The 24,154-nt window shown below is 41.8% G+C and overlaps 1 protein-coding gene across 1 annotated transcript in view; it reads right to left on the bottom strand.

Annotated features, from left to right (window-relative positions):
- Positions 1–20,564, bottom strand: part of SCFD1 (sec1 family domain containing 1) — a 61,213-nt gene extending 40,649 nt beyond the window's left edge. The window contains exons 1-10 of the mRNA XM_084844317.1: positions 20,514–20,564; positions 16,723–16,793; positions 15,825–15,913; positions 14,850–14,940; positions 12,832–12,954; positions 11,125–11,212; positions 9,615–9,704; positions 7,428–7,483; positions 4,655–4,740; positions 4,073–4,172 (exon numbers count right to left, since the gene is read on the bottom strand). Of these exons, the coding sequence (XP_084700443.1) occupies positions 4,073–4,172; positions 4,655–4,740; positions 7,428–7,483; positions 9,615–9,704; positions 11,125–11,212; positions 12,832–12,954; positions 14,850–14,940; positions 15,825–15,913; positions 16,723–16,793; positions 20,514–20,544 (825 nt within the window). The 5' untranslated portion in view covers positions 20,545–20,564. The remainder of the gene's footprint in view (positions 1–4,072; positions 4,173–4,654; positions 4,741–7,427; positions 7,484–9,614; positions 9,705–11,124; positions 11,213–12,831; positions 12,955–14,849; positions 14,941–15,824; positions 15,914–16,722; positions 16,794–20,513) is intronic.
- Positions 20,565–24,154: the final 3,590 nt, after the last annotated feature.

Raw genomic sequence — 24,154 nt, forward strand, 5'->3', positions numbered from 1 at the left:
AATCATTGCTAATCATTTTGTATAAAATTCTATTTGTGCTAGTAGATTTGTGCAGTTGGATTCAAGGTTATGTGACCGGGGAGGGGGGGCTGCAGTGGAAGAGTGGGGAATTGCCAAAGATTGGTAAGAGGCATATGATGTGAGAGGAGTGGGAAAGCCCCCTCGCATAAGTGGCTTTCTGGTAGCACAACTGTGGATCCAACTGCACAGAGTACTGAAAAGAAATTCAGTAATCTCAACAAATTAAAACTATTAAATAAAGTTTTATTTTGATGATGCATGTAAATGTTATACTGAAGTGGCCAGACATTGGGTTGTATCCAAAGTTAGCCCTACATAAAGTAGATCCATTGGAATGAATGGGACTTAAGTTACACGAATATTGGATGCAACCTGTTGGGGACAGCCCATGGTCACATTTTTTAACACCATAAATTCACATTTTAAATCAGTTTTTAGTAACAACTATTTATAACAATTTGCACATTTTAGGTTTTATTGCTAGTTTAAAAACAACCTTGGTAACTACAAGGCTGTCTTGTCTTGTTGTCTGACATTTCTTAATATGTAACATCTACGCCATCTTGTGGTGATTAGTGGTATTTTAATCTTTAATGTCAGTAGTTTTGTTATGAACCGAACAGGAATTCTAGAACAGTATAACTACAAAGGGCTGTATGCAACCTTGACAGTCTGGAATGATTTTCCCCTCTCTCATGCTGCCACCCCCTAAATCTGCTCTGGAGGGTTGAGCAACCTACTGAAGCAGATTTGGAAAGGGTAGGGAGGAGGGGCTGTGGGGGGGGGTTAGGCGGGATTTAAGTCAAAATATTTATTATTCTGATATTATGTGGGCATTTCATGGAACATCCAAACAACAAGCTAAATACTCTTGTTCTCTGATAGCTAAACGAACAACAATTGGAATGAATAGGTGTGAAAGATAGATACAGTTGGGAAAATAATGCAATGCATTCTTATAAAAAAAGAGTTCGTCTAGGCCTATAGATTTATCACATTCTAATGCGGAGTTCCAGAGAATAGCAAGGAGAGACAAGAAGGCCTTCTTAAATGAACAATGCAAAGAAATTGAGGAAAACAACAGAATGGGAAAGACTAGAGATCTCTTCAAGAAAATCGGAGATCTCAAGGGAAAGTTTTGTGCAAAGACGGGCATGATAAAGGACAAAGAAGGCAGGGACCTAACAGAAGTAGATGAGATTAAGAAGAGGTGGAAAGAATACACAGAAGAACTATACAGGAAAGATCTTAATGTCCCTGATAGCCATGATAGCGTGGTCACTGAACTTAAGCCGGACAACCTAGAGAGTGAAGTCAAGTGGGCCTTAGGAAGCATTAGTAACAAAAAAGCTAGCGGAGATGACAGTATTCCAGCTGAGCTATTGAAAATCCTAAAAGATGATAATGTTAAAGTGCTGCACTTAATATGCCAACAAATTTGGAACACTCAACAGTGACCACAAGACTGGAAAAGGTCAGTTTACATTCCAATTCCAAAGAAAGGCAACGCCAAAGAATGTTCAAACTACTGTACAATTGCGCTCATTTCACATGCCAGCAAGGTGATGCTCAAAATCCTACAAGCTAGGCTTCAGCAGTATGCGAACTGAGAACTACCGGAAGTACAACCTGGGTTTCGAAGAGGCAGAGGAACTAGAGATCAAATCGCCAACTTTCGCTGGATCATGGAGAAAGCAAGAGAATTCCAGAAAAACGTCTATTTCTGCTTCATTGACTACGCTAAAGCCTTTGATTGTGAGGATCACAACAAACTCTGGCAAATTCTTAAAGAGATGGGGGTACCAGACCACCTTACCTGTCTCCTGAGAAACCTGTACGAGGGTCAAGAAGCAACAGTAAGAACCAGACATGGAACAACCGAGTGGTTCAAAATGGGGAAAGGAGTACGACAAGGCTGCATATTGTCGCCCTGCTTATTTAACTTATATGCAGAGTACATCATAAGAAACACCGGGTTGGATGAATCACAGGTCGGAATTAAGATTGCCGGGAGAATTATCAACAACCTCAGATACGCAGACGATACCACCCTAATGGCAGAAAGCGAAGAGGATCTCAAGAGCTTCTTGTTGAGGGTGAAAGAGGAGAGTGCAAAAGCTGGTCTGAAACGCAACATTAAAAAAACGAAGATCATGGCATCTGGCCCCATCACTTCCTGGCATATAGAAGGGGAAGAAATGGAAGCAGTGACAGATTTTATTTTCTTGGGCTCCAAGATCACCGCAGACGGTGACTGTAGCCATGAAATTAAAAGACGCTTGCTCCTTGGGAGGAAAGCTATGGCAAACCTAGACAGCATAGTGAGAAGCAGAGACATCACCTTGCCAACAAAGGTCCGCACAATCAAAGCTATGGTTTTCCCAGTAGTAACGTATGGCTGTGAGAGCTGGACTATAAGGAAGGCTGAGCGCCGAAGAACTGATGCTTTTGAACTGTGGTGCTGGAGAAGACTCTTACGAGTCCTCTGGACTGCAAGGAGGTCAAATCAGTCAATACTCAAGGAAATCAACCCTAAGTGCTCATTGGAAGGACAGATACTGAAGCTGAAGCGCAAATATTTTGGCCACCTAATGCGAAGAGAAAACTCTCTGGAAAAGACCCTGATGCTGGGAAAGATTGAAGGCAAAAGGAGAAGGGGACGGCAGAGGATGAGATGGCTAGATAGCATCACTGATGCAATGACTGTGGACTTGAGCATGCTCTGGGAGAGAGCACAGGACAGGAAGGCCTGGCGTGCTATGGTCCATGGAGTCACGAAGTGTCGGACACGACTGAACGACTGAACAACAACAAAGTCAAGTTTCAATTCATTAGGATGCTTAGAGCAATCGGAAGACTTAGCCTGGCTAATGTAAGCAAAATCAAGTAGCACTAAGAGGTGTCATCCAGTTGAGGGGTGACTGTCAAGAGCACCCCCTTAGACAGAATTTCAGAAAACTTCACAGGGAAGTAAGGATCAAGAGTAGAAGAATGCACAAATACTGCAGTGTCAACTTAACAGCTGCTTCTCACACTATTTAGCACAGTTCCCTTTTGCTCTGGGCAGCAGGAGCCCAACCCTCAGGCAACTGGATGCAAGTGCACTGCAGCCAGTATACACATCCTCTCTAGCCCTTCAACTCTGATCCCTCTCCTCGGTTCTTCCCTCTTTGTAATTCTGGTGTGAATCTATATACCTAATTGATGGCCTTTCCACAGAGATCTCCAAGATTAGAGAGCAATTTTTTACTATACGAACTGTGCCTATCACTCAACTGCAGTGGTCCATAAATATGGCCACTAGTTTAAATTTAGAGATCAGCTGGATAAGCCTCTATGATGGACACCATCATAGGGGTAATTTCAAGAAGCTGAGCCAGGAGAACAGAGAGGCAAAGAATACTTTCTTAAAAATGGCACCAAGCTGCACATCTTATACCAGGTCACAGCATCAGTGACATGTGTTGCAGGGAAGATGTTCCTCCCACATAAAACCCCCATGCCAGGCAATGGGTAGAAAGGGGATATATTTACTATGGGCAATATTCAATGATGCCTGCACACCAGTGGGACCTGTTGTTAGTGGAACGGGACACTAGCTACTCCTAAAGAAACTGGAAACAAGCCAAAACACTTGTTTCCAAAATGGGGCAGGTCAGCAGAGCTCACAGAAGGAGCTCCACTGACTTGTGGCATTCTGGAAACAAGCATTTTAGTTCATTTCCAGGGTTGCTTTAGGTAGTGCTAGCTTTCTGTTGCCCCAGTGGTCAGTTCCATGGGGGGGAACACAGTGAACGGAGGCACACAGGTGGCTTGATTACTGCCCTATGTATAATGGGAGGAAGATGACGGCACAAGCTGATGGCTCATTTGCATGTCTATCAGGATTTTCATTTTCTGCTATTTGGGAAGAAATTAGTTTTTAGGCTATTTAAGCAGGCATAAGGCAAGCACAGTTTAAGTGGAGTGTACTGTACTAAACTTCTGCATTATGAAATTGAGAGTAATGGGAAAAATAAAGAACTTCTAATCATAAAAACATGTTGCTTACCAGTACATCATGCACTAAGGCTTGGTAGGTCCAAGTATGGTGCAGAGGAGTTGCCAAATCTATATTTCTGTCAACAAGCACTAACAGAGGCCTCTGGAAACTGTAAATAAAAATATTTGGTTAATAGCTTCATGCATATCAGGATATTGAGCTCCCTAGAGAGGTTCACCTGGTGCCTATGTTGTACTCCTTCCGGTGCCAGGTGAAGACCTTTTTATTCTCCCAGTATTTTAGCATTTTAGCTTCCTAGTCTTTTGGCTTTGGTGTTTTAAATCTGTATTTTAAATCTCTGCACTGCTACTAGGTTTTATTCTGGTTGTACTGTTATATTGTGGTTTTAAGCATTCATATTGTATATTGTTTTATGCTGCACTTTGTGTTTTTAATTTTTGTGAACTGCCCACAGAGCTTCGGCTATTGCGCGGTACAGAAACAAACAAACAAAGAAACAAACATTTGGAGGATTCCAACAGCCAAAAATGTACCCAAATTCTGCAAAAGAGTTAAAATGAAATCTAAAGTATTTTCCCATGTAAAGCCAGGTTTTTAAATCATATGAAAAACATAACTAGATGTTGATACCTGAATTGTCCAGCCCCAAGTGTGTCGCCTGTGAAAAGGCTGTTTCTGGCATCTCTGAGGTTCTCCCGCAGTTTCTTATCTAGTTTCTGAAAAAGATTTAGCCTGGTTTTCATATATCTACAAATATAGCAAAAAGAAAAAGAAAAAAAAGAGAGCCTATGGATTTCCCCACAACCTACATGGGGACAAAGATGGAAAATAATCAAAAAAAGCAGATCAGGATGGGAGACTAGTAGAGATTTCCTTCTGGAATTGGAAAAGTGTGATATAAATCTCCCAATAATAAATAAAAAACAGACATATCAGTCCCCATTCCAGTGCCCTCTGCTCTTACATTCCTGGGAAATTTCATTTTCCCAGTCATCAAGCCATGATTTAGTGTTGCTGGATACATGAAATTTTCCAACCAGCTAACACTTCCATTACTACTGAGATGAATGCCATGGATACCACTAATGACAAACGATCCCCTCTACTGAAGATTTCCCTCTTCCCCTTCAGCAATGCCACACTGTTTCAGAGCCTTTTCTACTTTGCATTTTTCTCCCTTTGAAGGGTGTGTTCAACTTTTCCTCTAGCGTTATTCAAGTCCATTTATATCCTGCCTTTCTTCTATCATGGAACCCAAGTAGTATACACAGGGTCCCACGAGGAATCCCATCCAGGCACTCATCCACCCAAAACCTGTTTAGCATCAGCTGATGGCTGCATCATGTGTCAGACGTGGGATATGACCCATTTTTAAGATAGTCCAAAGGCTACCTCCCCCTCCGTTACATTTGTACTGATCTGTTGCGGGCAAGTGTAAGCACAGCACCAAGGCTACCATCCTATGTGTGCTTACCTGTGAATAAGGCACACTGAATTCAGTGGGACTAGTGACCAAGTAGACATGCATAGGATTGCACTGCCCCAATAAAGAAGCTCCCCTCTGCAAATGACTGTCAATATAGGCCCTTAATAAAGTAGTCAAAAGGTTCTCTCAGGAAATCTAGATGAGGGTAGGGGAGTAGGGAAAGGAATTTCATTGAATACTGCAATATAGCTGACTCATATTTTATTTAACATGGTTTGTCTTACACAGGCAGAAACGAAAAGAGCAGCCCATGCAAAATATATGACCCAGCTACTTGCCTATAAAAACAATGGATATAATTCCATTATTTGTCATTTTGATTTACCTGTGCAGTCATCATTTAATTGTCCAACTGAGCCACTTCACTATGCACATTCCTGTTAGTCTACTCTACTTCTTTTCATTACGCAAGCACATTTCACCTATTTTTATTTAATTCTTTACAGATGAAACCACCAAATAATTTTCCTGTTAGAGGATGAAATTCAATCAAGATTTTCTTCTGATGGAACTGTTTCTGTCAGTAGGACTGCAAGGGAGCAACTGGTCTCCCCCCACCCCACATGCCTTTATATCTGCTCTGGAGGGTTAGGGGACTCTCTGATGACTTTTTTTTGGGGGGGGCCACAGGAAACTGCAGGGGTGGAAGAGTGGGAGAAAATCCTGTTGCATGAACAGACTTTCGCTCACACAACACTGTCTTCCATCCAGAGTTCATATTATTTATTTTATTTATTATTACATTTATTAATCACCCATCTGGCTGGTCACTCAGCCATATGTTTTAACCCTAATGTTAAATGCTTTATACAGCATTACTGCTTGGAATAACTCTTTTTGTTTTGGAGACTGGGTAAAGATGATATTACAGTGACAGTGTTTGGATGCTGAAATTCTGGCTAAATAAGCCGGGCCATTTGCAAACTTTGTGCACCCACATGCAGGCCTTCTGCTCCTCTCTTTGCATTAGTGGTGAAACAAACCAGGAGTACACAATAAACCATAGCTTTCTCTTACATTCAGACTGGGAAATATGGTTAATGTCTTCCAAACAGGCCAGAATTTGTAAGCTGCTCAGTAAAAACAAGTGAGTTGTATCCAATGTAACAGTAGTGGGAAAAGTATAAGAGGTGGGATGGTTCTGCTAGTGGTGGTGTGTTTCACTAACAGTTGTGTAAGCGTTAGTGGAACAATGAGCTCAAGTAGTACAAGCAACATCTAGTGTAATGACTAGTGAAACCGAGTTGTGAAATTGCTTGTGCAAATACAGTGTTGGATTTGACATGTACAAGGAAGAAAACAGGGTGTTTATAGATGGAAGAAAGTTCATGCTAGTATTATGACACCACTTGATACAACCCATGTCTGTCTGCCTTTCTGCTTAACGGTGATTCTTCTTTCCTCATAATGCCTCCCATAAAATTTACTTTGGGTGCAATCCTATTGAGATAGTTGCCAGCCTCCAAAGTCATAGGCTGGTGACTATCCTATGCAGGTTGTGTGGAGCACGGAGGGGATCCTCTCCTCTGCCCTCCCTGCATTCTTGGTTAGATGCGCGATTTCAGACATCTAGCTGAGGCTTTGGAGAGGGGGTGGAAACGAGCCTGGAGACCTCATAGGAAGCAGCATAAAGGGGCGTCCACAGTCTCCTCCCCTCCCCTCCCCTGGAAACGCCTCCTTTTCGCCCTCTCCACACTCCGTTTTACGAGCATGGAGAGGCAGCCACCACGGTTCTCTCCACGTAGGCTACAATGGGGAGATGGTGGGGAGCACAGTTTCTTGGCTGCGAGCTTGGAGCGCTGTTTCTGTGTTCGGAGCCAGTAAACCGAAAAATTCTATGGCCCTCTAAACAATGTCTAGTAACCATAGGATTGCTCTCCCCAATAATTAATTCAGCTGGGATATTTCACAACTCACCACTGCCACCATCTCTGCTGCTGTTCCTCTTGAACATCTGATTATTGGAATAGCTCCTATTAAAATACAAAAAACGATCTCAGGTTAGCTGTGATAAAGCCTAGCATGTATTCTTTTTAAAGTAGATGAATTCTATATTACTTAATACCTCGTACATTTTGTTAAAGAAACATTGGTTAGTTATATTTAAACATAGTGTTATTTTAAAAGATTGCTCAGAAATTCCCTTATTCAAAGATGGCAGGCTAGCCGAAGCAATATCTGAGAGACATCAGCTAGTGACCTAACAAACTGTTCCGCTTATTCTTTAGCTTTGCCAATGGATCATTTTATAGTCCTGATACAGAGTATGTTTACTACATATTTTGCAGAAGACACTGCTATACATTTTTGAAGTCACACCCTAAATTAATTCCAGCATCTGTCACAGATTATCACAGCCACAATGAACATGTAGGCTTAACTAGGAAAGTTACATCAGACAGGTGTAAAAGAGTAAATAGTAAGTTCTGTAAATAGTAATCCTGAGTTCCAATGGTTCATAATCAAAAAACATCAAGTATCTATAAGCTTATTTAATTTACACAAATTCTTAAATGTTTCAACAGATAACATGAAATCATTTTATTGTGTTCTGACAGAACCTCAAAGGATTAAGAGGAGCCCTGCTGAATCAGACCAAAAGCCTATCTAGTCCAGCATTCTGTTCACAAAGTGGCTAGCGAGTTGCCTGTGGGAAGCCCACAAGAGGGACATGCATGCAGTAGCACCCTCCCACTCGTGTTCCCCAGCAAGCACTATACTTGCATTCCAACCCCGATGCTGGAGGTAATATATAGTCACTGTGATTAGTAGCCATTGACAGCCTTATCCTTCATGAATTTGTCCAATCCCTTTTAAAGGCATCCACACTGGGGGCCATCACTACATCTTGTGGTAGTGAATTTCATAGTTTAACTTTGCACTGTGTGAAGAAGTACCTCTTTTTACCTGTCCTGAATCTCCCACCATTCAGCTTCATGGAATGACCACGGTTTCTAGTACTACAGGAGAGGGAGAAAACCTCTCCTTATCTACATTCTCCACACCATGCACGATTTTGTCCACCTCTACTCTCCCCGAACTCACCGTTTTTCTAAGCTAAACAATCCCAGATGTTGTAACCGTTCCTCCTAGGGGAGTTGTTCCAGCTCCCTTTATCATTTTGGTTGGCCTTCTGCACCTTTTTCCAAATCCACATCATCTTTTTATGGTGCAGTAACCAGAACTGAAGACAGTGTTCCAAGTGTAGTCACACCATAGATTTGTAAAAGGGCCCATTTTCTAGTTACACTGAACTTGGGAATTTGCTTTTTTCACAGCAGTCATACACTGGATTCACATTTTCATCAAGCTACTCACCATAATCTCAAGATATTTATTCGTCAGTCACCACCAGTTTGGCTCCCATCAAGATATACACAAAGTTGGCATTTTTTGCACCAATGTGCATCACCTTATACTTATTTATATTGAACTACATTTGCCATTGTGATGCTCATTCTCCCAGTTCGGCAAGATCCTTTTGGAACTCTTCACAATCCCTTTTTGTTTTAACCATGCTAAATAATGTGTCTTCAGCAAACTTGACCACCTCACTGCTCACTCCTAATTTCAGATCATTTATGAACCAGTTCAAAAGCACCAGTCCCAATACAAATCCTTGTGGGATCCTGCTTACATTTCTTTATTGAGAGAACTAGCTACTCTTTTCTATTTTTCTTCTTAGTCATGGACTTGTACTCTTTCGTCCTTTACTCCATCTGAATTGCCCCTCCCTTCCCTTTTTTAGTGTTATCCATGGCAAAATGTTACACCTATGCCATTCACTCTAAGCATGATGAACTGTAAACCAGAGTATGAAACCAGGGCTTGAAGCTTGTCTGAAAACTCTGAGAAAAGACTGCCATGAGTAGGATTAGCCTTAGTGCAGATGTAACATGACAACATAGTTACTGCTGAAATGGGAAGGGGGGGGGGAGAATTCAGGGAGTGGAGGAGGATGTGTATAAGAAATTTTATATCTGCACTGCGCCTGTGTAGAGAAGAGGCCTGCTTTGTCCTTCAGATGTTATGTAACACCTAATGTAGAAGAAAGTGGGCAATGTTCCTTACAGAAGTGCAATCCTAAAATATTCCCACACTTACCAAGCGTAACAAAAAAACAAAAAAGGCTGTCAACGATTGTGTCCATAATGGTCTCCATTTCCGTGTCTGTTATATCTGGTCTGTTAATGGCTATAATATCAAGGGGAAATAATTCAGGTTACCATAAACTATACACGATGTGTTATTCATTCCAAGCAAAGAGTTCTAGGTTAAAACAGTAAAAGACTAAAACAACAACTTTAAAAACTCCACATATGCTTCTTGCTCCAATGTTAAAGATATGTTTAATATCCTGATTCTATGAAGTTACTCTAGCTAGACAGAGACGTAAACCCTGTATACATGGGCAGAGCAATCCTACCGGTGGTTGGATGAGGGAGATCTGAACATGGAGGAACCTTATCTAAAGCTTGTGGTGGCAGGGTAAAAAGAAGGCATGTTTTTGTTTTTATTTCCGCCTTTCAAGTTTTTTCTCTCTTTACAGTTACAATTTCCCTGTCATTGATTACAGTGGGAGGGAAAATACGTATACTAGCTCCAGGGCTGGCATATGTTTTGTCCAGTTCTGGGGGCATGTCAGAGGAATAGGAAGGCTATGATCCACCGGATCCAAGGTTTCCCCTGATCCTCCCCGATGTGGCCACAAGAACACCTCTTTTATGCCTCTACCAATGTTGGAGAGGCAAGGGCTGTGGCAACTGGGAGGGGGTTTGCAACGTTGGATCTCCCATCCAAGACGGGACCTCTTGCTTCACCCTTGGAGGCGGAGATCTGAAAAACTGTTTCAGGGACCATAGGATGACAGTCTTACTTTAATAAATTAGTTCCAACAATCCATTACCATCTCAATAATACATTTAGGTAGCGAATCAAGATGAGCAGTGGCAAATTTCTTGAGAGTTAGTTTTCAGTACTGAAACACCAGATCAATATTAGAAAATGAATAGGCACACACATAATTACATCATGCACCATTATGGGGCAGTATCCAACAGGGCCACTTCACCTACACTGGTTCTGTTTTGCTCACAGCAGCAACTGCTTGAGCAAGAAGGCTTTTACACTTCTAAAAATAACCCTGGAAACAACTTGAAATCTTTTTCTAGATTGGGACAGGTCAGCGGAGCTCCCTTCTGTAAGCTCTGCTGACCTGTTCTATTCAGGTTATTTTTAGAAGTGCAAAAGCACTGTTGTGCAAAATGGTCTTTCCTGCAAGCACACAGGCACAATAGGATAGTGTTGTTGTTTATTTGTTCAGTCGCTTCTGACTCTTCGTGATTTCATGGACCAGCCCATGCCAGAACTTCCCGTCGGCTGTCGCCACCCCCAGCTCCTCCAAGGTCGAGTCCGTCACCTCCAGAATAGGATAGTACCCCTAATGTTTTATGGTTTTATTGTATTATGATGTATCGTAGCATATTTTGGTTTTTATGCCTCTTGCATATCCTAGGATGGAAGGCATGTTAAAATATTTTAATAAATGTAGAAAACATTTACCTAAAATGCAAGACATTCAATTAAACTAATGTTTTTAGAATAATCCACCTACCACGATATGAAACAAGGTCCTTATTTTGATTGCACAGTACAAACATATCATCTTCCAAAGTAATGAAATTGAGATATTGGTCAAAAACCTATCCATGAAGACAAAGTGATAATTACTAGGAATAATATGCAGCTTTGACTGGTTTATATTTTGCAGCCATTTGTGATGCTAACATTTTTATTTAAATAACAAGAAGGGTTTGTATCCAACAGGACTTTACCTTTATGGAAACTTATGCGCATATTGGAGCACCTAATTTTTGCCAATCCCCCCAACCTACTTAAGATCCCCACTCCCTCCAAAAGCTGCTCCTCCGGGGATGGGGAACCCTCCAGAACAGAATGTGGCATGGTGCCTAGGGCTGCAGTGGTTACGGGGGATTGCCAAAAATTGGGCGCTCTGACTTGCATGAGTGGAAGGATTTTTGCTAAGGCAGGCCACCACTGGAAAAAAACAAATTACTACCTATACCTACTACTAGAAAATTATATATTATGAAAGAAACTTATTTAAACTAATATCCAAGTTGGCTGTAGACCATCTTTACTGTCCTCCATGTTACAGTAAGTATGTAAGCTAAGGAATTTGAATTATTTCATGTAATCTTTCTTTGTAATCTTTCCACCAGTGTGGTGTAGTGGTTCGAGTGTTGGACTGGGAGCTGGGAGATCTGAGTTCTAGTCCCCTCTCGGCCATGGAAGCTCACTGGGTGACTTTGGACCAGTCACAGACTCTCACAGACCTCACAGGGATGTTGTTGTGAGGATAAAATGGAGAGGTATGCTGCCTTGGGTTACTTGGAGGGAAAAAAGTGGGATATAAACAAATTGTAACTTATTTCAATATGACCCGGTTTGTGCATAATGCAGCTATTCCTGGGTTGCGCACAAGCCATTTCCACAACAAACCATGGGCAACTGTTGGGCTAACTCTGAGTTGTTTCTGGGTTAAACAACCCATAGTTTCTGAGTTCACATGTCACAAAACAACCAAAGACTGGGGTGGCTGGATTGCTGATTAAAAGCAGAAATGGCTCTCACACTCTACTCGTACCCAGCAATTCCTGGGTTAAACAACCCAGGAATTGCTGTGGTACACGTGAACTGGGTCTATATCTCTCACTCACGTCACACACACACACAATTACATATGCATATATAAAATAGACGGTAGCTATCTGACGTAACAAATCAATTATAACTCTGGAAATGTAACGTAAGATAAAGAACTTCCTGAGGTTGAAAAATATCGCTACAGCAAATAATTTAAAAACAGGGTCATGGTTCACAAGTCTTACTGTGGCAGGGGAGCGGGCAGAGGCCAGATTATTTAGTATGGTTACAGGCTACTTCATTGAGACTGCAAACCATGAACAACATGGCTTTATGGATGATTGAGTAAGACTTGTTATGAAATTCACAGTAAGCTATACATTTTTAAGAGGAAGCTGATTAATTCAGAACTGTTGCAATTACTTTTTGAAATTATGGGTATTTACATTCATGATGGCTGTCAACAGACTTCACAGATACCTTGGAAGACGTGCGTTTTGGACTGGTCTCAGAGTGTCGCCAAATTGCATATTCTCTGGAGACAAACATGACCCTTTTGTGTCATGGAATGGTTTACCATTCACTGTTCTCCATAATGGATTCATATGGATAATGGTGACACCTATATCAGCGTAACTGACATAACACACCGTACCTTAGCCACTAGTGCTACTGCACTGGCACCCAGAGCAGCATTTGCAATATCTTCCAGTTTACTTCTTGAAATGGCAGAAATAAAATTTAAATAATAAGACTCATAAAGTTGATTTCTAAGATCCTGAAAGAAAAAACAACAAAAGACTGGAATTTTAAAATTTACTACACAGCAATGTTGCTAAAACTGAATACCCTATAAGGTACCATAGCTTCATATCTGTCCCAATACTTTGCCACAAGCCATATTCAAGCATTTCACCTTCATGCCTATAATAGCTAACATGCATATGAATGAATAAAGAACTGCAAACTAAGCTTTGGGACAGCCAAATCATACATTGCTATAACCAGAAGATGGTTGCCTTCATGACGATCTAGCATTTTATCTGGCCAAATGCTTTGTTTTTATGCAGGATGTTAATCATCTGGTCTCTATCTCAGTAATATCCAATATATGAATAAAGACCTGAGGGCAGCACACTTGACACTGTCTTTTGACAAAATGAAGCATTAGGCCAGACGCAGTGCTAGAATACTTCATAGAGGACAGTCATCTAGTGGTGTGAATCTGTCATTTGGGATGGTCAAAACAGCTGCACAACCTCAGTTCCTTTTTCATTTATACACATAATAGCAATTATTGACACGGAGAAAGCATGCCTGATAGCACGTGCTTAATTTTTCTACAGTTCAAAACAAAACAAAAATTAACCCAATATGCAATTTCATAATTTAGCCCCACAAAGCTCCTTTCGACCCCAGTAAGGTTTTCTGGAGGTCTCATTTTGGTGGATTTTGGATTTGTTGCTCAGCTTTTTGTTTTGTTTGCACATTCTGGTACAAGAAATATTTGTGCTGCAATCTGCCTTAGGACCCAGAGTCTAGATTATATCCTATCTGTTATTAGATTATGTCCTATCTAGAACTTGCTAGAGCTCAAAACTCTGATGGTTTTTTGAGACACTTGAGATGGAGGATCTGCAGCATCTCCACGTCACCTGCAGGTGTCAGCTGTGCGAAGCTGATATGCTTGACACTCACTAAAAAACCTTCACTTGCAATCTTTAGTACCCATGCAATTGTTCATGGACTGACTTGCATGGGTTTTGATGTGAAAAGATGTAATCCATGCAACTTGATTATCCATAATCCCACAAACAGCCATCCATAATCCCACAGAACCTTCTATAAAAAAGCTGCATGTATGAGGCATAATGAACCATTTCCACTTGTATACGGATATAGAAATCACTCCAAGAGGAACCTGATTATAAAATGTTACACCAAAACTGCCAGAAAAGGTTAATCAAAGTAAGAACTTTGTAACAAGTACTGAGCCCTGTCTGGCCAGCTTGCTTTATCAAAGGGGAAACGCATGTGGTTTCAAGCCTCTGTTTTTGGAGGCTTGTAACCTCCAAGGGTTATGGTCTGTTGTAGGGTTATTTGCAGGTTGTTTAACCCTCAAACAACCTCTGCTGCCTGGGTTCACATGACATGACAAACCATGGCAATTCCCTGCTGTGGGTGCAATATTTAAAATGGCTGCCATCATGCACTGCAACCCGCCGTGACTTATTTAAGCCAACCCAGTGATCAAGCGAACCCGGTCACTCTTTACTGTTGCTGCCAGCACACGCCACAATCTACTGTGGCTCAAATAAGCCATGGTGGGCTGCAGTGATAGTGCAAACAGGCCCAGTCTCTTCTTACTACCAAGGGCTTTTAACTTCCCTCCACCCCAAAACATCACCATGGAGCAGTGCTGACAGTGCTTTATAGGGAGTCGGTAATGGCAAGACATACTGCACCAGCTGCTCAGCACAGGACAGATTTGTTGCTGATGTGGAGCACATCTTCTATCAGGGAGGTCACATCCATGTACCTATAGATGAAGAAATACCTGTATCTGGCTGTAAAGTAAGTCCAGTTTTGGGGTTTGCTGGTTTTTGGTGTGAGTTTTGGGTTATAACATGAACTCTTATCTCTTAATACCAGACATCAGACAGGTCAAACTACCTGGCAGAGCCTGTCAATATTCTCCTCTGTTGGCATTACAAAATATATTGCTGGGACATCTGGAATAGGGTCTCGATCGGAGTGTAGAAGACTGAAAATAAAACAAGAAACTTTATTTATGAGCAGTCTTATTCTCCCCCCAAACAAAGAAGCCTCAGAAAGAATACAGACCTTGCTTCCATCCTATGCACATTTACTTGGGGCTAAGTCTCATTGAGCATAGACAATTTTACTTCCAACTAATCATGAATAGGATTTGGGTGTAAGACACCTTCTACATAATTTGCTGATGCTGGTTCTTTGTTAATCACAATTTAACTGGAAACCATCCTCAGGAAGATGTACTTCTTCTCTGAAGCACTTTGTTCCCTTTCCTGACCCCTAAATCATAGTTAAGCAGAAGTCCCGCTGTACAAGCAGAAGTGCACTTGCACGGCATTAGATGCTGTTCTATGACCGTAGAAAGTATATATTCGGACATAAGTATGATTAAAGTATACTTTTCAGATTTTCTCATAAGGTAGTATCCAATGTTAGTCCTATATAGACTGAAATGAATGGGACTTAGTTTAGTTATAACTAATTTAAGTCCCATTCATTTCAATAGGTCTACTCTATATAGGACTAACATTGGACATTACCCTTAGTGTAGCTTCAATAACTTGCAGAATTTCAAACTATTTTCAGGCTTCTCTTAATTTGGTAATCAATGTCATGGATTTAAACTCATGCTGCCTTATGTAGACATGGGCATGCTTAGGTATGCCAGTCCTTCCAAGTTTGCTCATTACAAGAGGATGTGGCTCTGACCACAATCAGCATCCTCTGGCTTCCCTATACTGATCAATTAGACACCCAGTTGGTGGCTTGGTGTATACAATATGCCACCATATCCTCAGAGTATTAAGCCAAACAAATGTTCCCAAATAACATATAAAGTAACACAACCATAACACATATATATAAAATACATACAGATGTAGAGTAATGCCCATGTCTCTTAATTCTTTCACTGACAGTAATGGAGATATTATATCTTGGCCAAATCTGTCATAAATAAGAACCTGTAAAAACAAAAAATAACATATGCACCGGCGTTGCAATCCTAGAAAGACCTGTATATGCTGTTTTCCCACCAAGGACCACTACTATGTAATCAACATTCATTTCAGTGGGGCTTGAACAGAGGTCGTGCAGCAGCTTTGTGGCCTTGAGCTTTATAGTTATTAAACAGATGAAAGATGTTTTAAGCAACATTCCAGATTTGAAGGAGACAGAGTCACATTTTGATATATTTTTAAATACTTCAGTTAGTTTTTAAAGATAGCAATGCAAACAAAGATGAATATGGCAGAAAATATTTACAAATGCTGTGACATTACACAGCTCCCCAAAATATGGGCCAGTCTGACATATAAAACAGAGGGGGAGGGGGAGAGAGAAAAAAAAAAGAATGTGCACAAAAACCAATTAAAAGAAAAGAAAGGAGCATGCGCTGTACTGACTAAAAAAGTTCTAGGATACAACATGAAGAACACTTTCGCCAAAAAAATTTCTTAGAACATTACAAGAATGAAATCTCCTCCATAAACCCCTCACCTCAATCTCAAGCTACTTTCAATACTCTGCTCATCATAGCATTTTTTTCTATCAGCTCAGATATGTTTACTTCCCCAGCTAGGAGCTGGTGCATTTAGTTCCACAGAGCTCTTCTTTATGTAGTTCATTTTCCTTTTCCATCAGCAGCAATTGGTCCACGTTATCAACCTACTACCTAGTGCTATAAAACATGACTTTCAAAAATATGGCAAGGAAGTTCAATCTGAAACTACAAATTACCATGTATATAAAACAGGTGTATCGTTTGACTTACTTTCCATACTGGTTCACCTGTACTGTTTTTAACTGGTGGGACATTAAAATTCAACATACGCTTCAGAGCCACTGCAAAGGAGAGAAAACAGTTCCATTACTATGGTAGATAGCCAGTGGATTAATCCAAATCTCCTCCTGGTTTACTGATACCATCATCATTATACATGGTAGGCAATGCAACTGAAATTGGGGTGGGGGACCCATTCTATGTATAAAGCCTCAATTATGGTGTTCTTAAAGCCCCCCAAAATCCAATTATATTCTATCAGCCATTTCAAAACTTTTGAACTCACAATTGTGAAGATAGCCTTGGCTACTGCCTTATTTAAACTGGTAATAACATTAGGGAAATTACTTAAATATTGTATTAACTGAGGAAAAAGCAAAAACCAAAGATTAGGCCTCTTAAACATACCACACATTATATCAAATACTTTAGCTTCTTGTGCTCGGAAACATTATACCTATGATGAAACTTGATGTGAGAGTCATTAAAATTGATCTGTACAGAACGGGATTGCCTTACTTTACATCTATACCTGGAAAATGAACATTATATCCACATGTTATTTATCTTCTCATGAGTCTTCAGAGAGACATGAAGTGCTGGAAAAAATGAGGAAGGTTTTTTCCCCTAGGCCTTCACATCTCTTGTCTTCCAATAACATACTGCAAAGTTATCATCAATTTTATCTGACGTATTCTTAGAAAATTTATTTGGGAATCAAATGGGCTGAATAGTATATATAATTTGCCTCCTTATCATACAACTGGTAGTCAATTTAACATTAACATTTTAAAAGAGGAAACGGGGGGAGGAGGAGACAGGAAATCACAGACCCCTCAACCTAACTTCTCTCTCTTGTAAATTGATGGAAAGCATTATTAAATCAGAACCATTAGGGAGCAACCCTATGGGAATAGGTGGCCGCCTCTGAACTCAGAGGCGACAGCCTATTCAACGCACGGAGGAAGGAGCACAGAGGGGATCGTCTCCTCTGAGCTCCAGCCAGCCTGCAGTCATGGCTAGAAGGCGATTTTGGCTGTCTAGCCGCAGGACATAGGACCGTGGGTTGGGGAGGCCGGATGGACAACACATAGCAAGTGTCATACCAGCACGTCCGCCCCCCTGGAAATACCCCCTTTTGCCCACTCTGCACTGCTGTTACAAGCAAGGAGCGCAGGGACAATCAGCGCTGCTTCCGATGTGGCAGGGGAAGGGGTGGGGAGGCAGTTCTCTGGGAACCGACCTCAGAGCGCAAGCTCCGAGGTCGGTTCCCAGAAACTGACCAATCCTATGGCTGTCTAGTGGCCATAGGATTGCGTCCTTAAACATGTAGAAGAACAAAACCTGCTGAAGAAGAATCAGCATGGCTTCTGCAAAGGGAAGTCCTGCCTCACTTTGAAACTGTTGAAAAATATTATCGAATTCTTTTAAGAGTGAAAACAAACACATAGCTAGGAGCTCTATTTGGGCATTTCCTCCATGTGATTGTAATTGCAGTTGGGGAAGGGGTGATCTTGTTAGACATACTTGGGTGCTCTCATAGATGAGGCTTTTATTGTGCAATTGCAATGCATCATTCATGGAATTCTATGGGGGGTCCAGACCTCGTCATGTTCAATTTGTTTTCTCACAGCTCCTATATTTCCTTTTTAACCACAAAAAAAATCTGTAAAAGATGAAATAGCTGCACAATGCTTTTTGATTGTTAGCAATAGGAGTCCTCCATCTAGAAGCTTTCAAAATGCTTTTAACAAAGACCCTCACCAAAGGCTTCTGAATAAACTTATTGCTTTCGTGGTAAGAAGATGGGTTCTCTTACAGATTGATATCTGATCAGAGAGCAAGAAAGCTGAAGGTATGAATAAATTGAGTTTTCACAATGCAAAGCAGTAAGCAGTGGGGCCTCCCAAGGATCTGCATTGTGACTACCACTATTTAACTTATTCATAAATGTTCTATAGCAAGGGATGTGCAATGCAATAGCCAGGTTTGCAGAGGGTATCAACTTATCCAGATGCTGAAAATATGAGCAGACCATGAAAAGCTGCAAAATGATCTCTCCAAACAGAGTGAAAAGGAATAAAATGGCAAAGGAAATGCAATATAGGTTAGTATAAAGTGACACACACTGGTGCAAATCCTGCTAACTTCATATATGCACTGATGCATCTGAACTGATGATGCCTTCTCCTTTTCTCTGTGACAGAACTGGGATAAAACTGTAATAAACATGGAAGGGTGAGTTGGGGGGGACGAACTAGAGACTCATGTGGATTCTACTTCTAAACCCAGACTGTGACTGATAGCGTATTTGACATGCTCATTACGTGAAAATTTTACATAGTATGGGTTAGTTTTCTTGAGCCTTATTATTTTCCCTACTAAATTTTGCCCTTACTAATAAAGACACTTTTGGTACAGAACACTTTAGTAATAAAGACACTTTTTGGTACAGAACAGTACCTTTGTAGCATACTACAGGCTACATAAAATGGGCAAATCTGTTGGCAACAGTTAGTGCATAGGACTGTGCTTCAACTAGGAGAATGGGGTTATAACATGAGAGCGATTAAAATGATAGACAAATGCCCACAAACTATAATGACAGCAGCAGTGATGGGTATTAAGTGCCTTAAACACAGGTTGAAAAGAACTCTGACTCAGGTAAGCCGTACATCAGGGGATGGGCAACTTGTGGCCTTCCAGATGTTTTTGGCATTCAACTTACATCAGTCCTTGCCAGCACAGCCAATAGTGAGGGGTAGGTGGGAATTGTAGACCAAAACATCTGGAAGGCTACAAGTTGCCCACGCCTACCTTACACTTCCCATTTATGATGGGGTGCTTCCAGATAAGGCTTTTATCATGCCATTGCCCTGTCTCATTCAGGAACTTTATGGGAGGTCCAGACAACATTGTCTTTTACCCAGGCTCTCCTACTGTTTTCTATATCTATATCTGATGAAAATCGGTTAAATAGCTGCACAAAGTGTTCTGACTGGTAGTATTAGGACCCCTCTGTCTGGAAGCACCCACAGTATTGACAAGTGCCCAAGATATAAGGCCATCTCTTATAAAACATTTATTTTTCTATTGTCGAACACCACTTTATAACCAGCTGAATGTGAACAGGCCAATGATGCATCTGGCCAGTTTTAACAATTAACAAACCCTACTATACATGTAAGGGTTCTTTACACTTTGGGAGAAATCCTACGTATTAAATACCTGCAGCTCTGTTATTGTGGAATTGTGACACATCAATCTCTTTTCAGACTTCGGTGTGTGTGTGTGTGTGTGTTGTTTTGCATCAACTTATTTTTCAGTTCAAACTCTGCAGTACAATCATCATAGGATTATAAAAAAAAGGGGGGGGCAGCGAAAAGAAAAGAAAGAAATATAGGCTTGCTCGATAAAGCCTGGTAGAGGATGACCGTCAGTAGAGAAAACCCACAGTAACTACGGGCCCCTGGTCCCCACGGGGCGAGGACCTCAAGAACGGAGCACTCCGCTCCCTCAGAACCGGGTCAACGAGACAAGGGAAGAAAACCGTCCTCTCACAGACCCGAAGGCACGGATCTGAGGCGGGAGCACAGGAAAGAGGCTCCGCCGACCGCACAATCTGGAGGGAGGAGGAGGCCACAGACGTTCCCTTCTTTCGCCGTGGGATAAGACAGGCCCTGGCAAGCTTCCTCGCTGAGGCAGCTCCGGCTCCAGGACTCCCGCGGAACGAGGCTACAGGCCGCGGCAGCCCGTGAGCGAGAGAAAAGGGGGCAACTCACCCGTCTGCTTCTCCCGGATGCTGGCCGCCATCTTCGCCAGCCGCTCAGGCCAACTCCGCCCCCTTCACCGCCGCACCATCATCAGCTGGCAGACGTGGCGCCCCGGCCGGGCTGCTCCTCTTGCTTCGGAGAGCGAGAGGCGGCGCGGCGGGCGGAGCCTCCTCGGCTTCCTCATCTCCAGCGCGACCAGGCAGGGCCCGCGCCGCGCCGCGCCGCGCCGGTGGTGTCCGTGGTCGTTTGTGGAAGGAAGGAAGGAAGGGACGGGGCCGGGCCGGGCGCTGTGGTGCTCCCGCCGTGCTCCTTGAGGAGCAGCGAGCGAAGGGGGTGGCACCGTGTCATCGGCTTCTCCCACTGCGACGCCGCCCAAGCGAAATGCCCTCCGGGGGGATGAGACCTATTGGCCACCGATTCGTTGTGTTGGACGGATCCATTTATAGCCCCCACTGACCCGCTGAGAAACCACATCAGAGTGGCATCTACGCTCTGATTCTGGGTTATTTGGCATAGCTCCTGCCCCCTTATTTCAGTATTTACACTCACACGTGCATTCAAAAGAAGGGGGTCGGGGGGGAGAGAGGGTTATACCTTATACCATGGCGGGATAATGCATGCCCAAACTTGCCTTTAGGGGACTAGTTATCTCGTAACGCCTGCTTGGGAAGTTGAAATAGCTGTTAAAATATATGTGCAATTTTTATTATAAAGCAGAGAATCGTGTTGGTCTGTTGTCCTTTTCCTAGGAATTCTTACCGTGAAGTGGGCATTTTCCTGATGCTTTACAGATTTCAGCACCACAGAACTTCTAGAGGGCAACTTAGAGGTGGCCAACTTGTGGATTGTTGTTGGACCGCAGCTCTCATCAGCTCTAGCCAGCATAGCCAGTGGTGGCGGATTATGGGAGTTGCAGTTCAAACATCCAGAGGGCCAGTTGTGCACCACTGTTCTAGAGGGATAGCCCTGTGCCTGTTGAAGCAAACAGCCTCATGATACCCTAAGGCAGGGGTGCGGAACCTGCAGCCCACCAGACATTGGACTAAACTCCCACTATCCCTGACTTGGCCATGGTGGCTGGGGCTGATGGTAGTTGGGGTTTAACATCTGGAGGGCCACAGGCTCCCCACGCCCTCCTTAAGGGCTAATAGACTGTAGGTAAGTGTGGATTAATTAGTACAGAACATAAGGGTGCAAATTTGCAACTCAAGTATATTAAAGATACACTTGAGCTGGAGTTGATTTAAGAACAACTCCAGCTCAAACAACTTTTAGGGGTATATTAAAGGGGTGTGTGTGGCTCTCAAATCTTTCCTGAACATTGTTACTTCACAGGCAGAAGTTTAATGCCCGTTAACCACCTCAGAAATCAAATTGGTTAGAGAGGGTTACAAGGTGGGTTTTTTCACCATTTCAGTGCATGTGGAGAGCGTAGTTAATGACTGCAAGCACAAAAACAGGCAGCAGTTATGGCAGAGCACAGAAGTGTAATACTGCATCTTAGGGTTTTATCCCAATGTTAAGGGTAGACCCACTGAAATGAATGGGAAGTTAAACTAACACTGGATACAACCCGTAACATATTCTTTATAATGCTCTAACTTTAGAGACATTTATCATTAATCATCAGAGATCTTCTGAATGATACTGCCTCATGCTACTCAATCTGAAAAAATTATCTGTGTAACTGTTTTGGTAAATTAGACATTACGGAAATGTAAAAGTATTTATATACAACCCTTGATCCTGATGGATTTCAGGGCAGTTCACAGTAGTATAAAGACATAATACAATATTTCAACATCATAGAGTAACAGTAGCTAATAGAATAACAGCTCAATTCTCTACTCAAAAGTAAATCTTGAGTTTAAGAGGATTGCTTGCTAGTAGCTGTATTTAGGATTACAGCCTGAATCACACTAAAAGCAGCAGCATTTAAATACCTGGATGAATACACGTTTCTCTTGGCATCTAAAAAAGAGCAGCACAGGAGCTGGGGGGGCATTCCACAGGTGGGACAGCATGGTCAAACATCCACCGCATCTCCAATAAGGGAGGCACATTAAGAAGGTCTGCGGCGAGTTAAAAGTACTTCACACAATCTATGATTGATAGGTTTTATTTATTTATTTATTTATTTATTTCTATACCGCCCAATAGCCGAAGCTCTCTGGGCGGTTCACAAAAACTAAAACCAAACAACACACAATAAAACAATTTAAAATATATAGAATTGTAGGTTTTACTACTAGGCCTAGACCCAATAGCATTGTCAAGGAAGCATGCCACTAGGTACCAGGGGAGATAGAACACTATTGTAAGGGTAGAAATCTGCATTTATATTGCTTTGCCATAGTTTGATATTTAAAGCCTATGTGACCTCCTAACCTCTCTAGGTTAGCTTGTCAGACAGGTTTAAAGAGCACTGGAAGTTGGCATTTGTTTCAGTATACAAGATTATTGGCCATCCAATCAGTTTTCTTTAAACGTCCAGAGGGACAAGCATGTTGCAGCAACAACAATCTTATGGCACCCTAAAGACTAACAAATTTATGATGGCATAAGCATTTTTAGACTGTAGTTCATTTTATCAGATACATGAAGTATTGTTATAAGTGATGGGAATATCGTAAACAGTGACAACAAAAAAATGATGGTTAGATGATAGAATATTGTCTTTCATGGAGCTGGTGAAATTAGTAATTGCTGATTAAGAAGATACTTGCAACACCTTAGAAATTCTGATAGGAATGACTAAGACACTTCTCAGCTTTTGAACTTGGTCAGCATAGGATGCGTGCATGCCTTGATCAGGGGCATGCTAAATCAAAGAGTATTTGTTAACATTGTTCAGTTGGTTGCATACATGCATTTACAAGAAACAATTTTACGTATGCAACCTGAAAGGTGACTTGTGAATTCCAACCCAGGATCTAAACACATGCCAGAAACTATTCATTTGTAATGCACTGCTTTAATAAAGCCCATTTAGTTTTATTTGACCCATCAGGCATCTTGTCTATATGCTTTTGTTTTCTAAAGGAGAGGATCCTGTGGTTATACTTCAGGCAGCTTGGAAGATCCTAGACCAGGGTTAGGGAACTTAAGGGCCAAGAGCCCAATCCAGCCCTGCTCCCCAAATGACCCCACCTCCTTTCCCCAAACCATTGATCATTGGGTGGTTTCCTAGCTTTTGTGCATTTCTTTCAGATTCTAAAGGTTGAAATGCCTCTGCTAAGGCTTAGTTACTGGCTGTAAGTGCTTTAAGCTTAAATATGCTGGTATGTTTAGCCCCACCAGTTTTGCCTGCAGCCCTCAAGAGCGTCTCTGAAATGGAAATTGGCTCTCAAGACAGAGAGAGGCTCCCCACCCCTGCCTGGGACCATGAAGATTCCCTCTACCGTGTCAACAGCCATTACCTTCATTCTCTGCTTTTACAGGGCATTTGGGCAGGCTGTCAGAACGGTGGAAAAGCTATTCTCATAATTCTTGTTCTTCTACTATATGATTTCTTATGCTCAAGAAATTCAGAGTTCTAAAAATGTTTCCTACTGCTTTTTGATACATAATAGATATATTTTAAATATATCGATCCAGAAATAGTTATAATAGAAGTCCCATTGATTTCAGTGGGTCTGCTTTAAGTATGA

The sequence above is a fragment of the Heloderma suspectum genome, chromosome 1 (genome assembly GCF_057233095.1).
Source record: "Heloderma suspectum isolate Gila_16-S chromosome 1, 16-S_ref, whole genome shotgun sequence".
In the NCBI taxonomy this organism is placed as follows: domain Eukaryota; kingdom Metazoa; phylum Chordata; class Lepidosauria; order Squamata; family Helodermatidae; genus Heloderma; species Heloderma suspectum.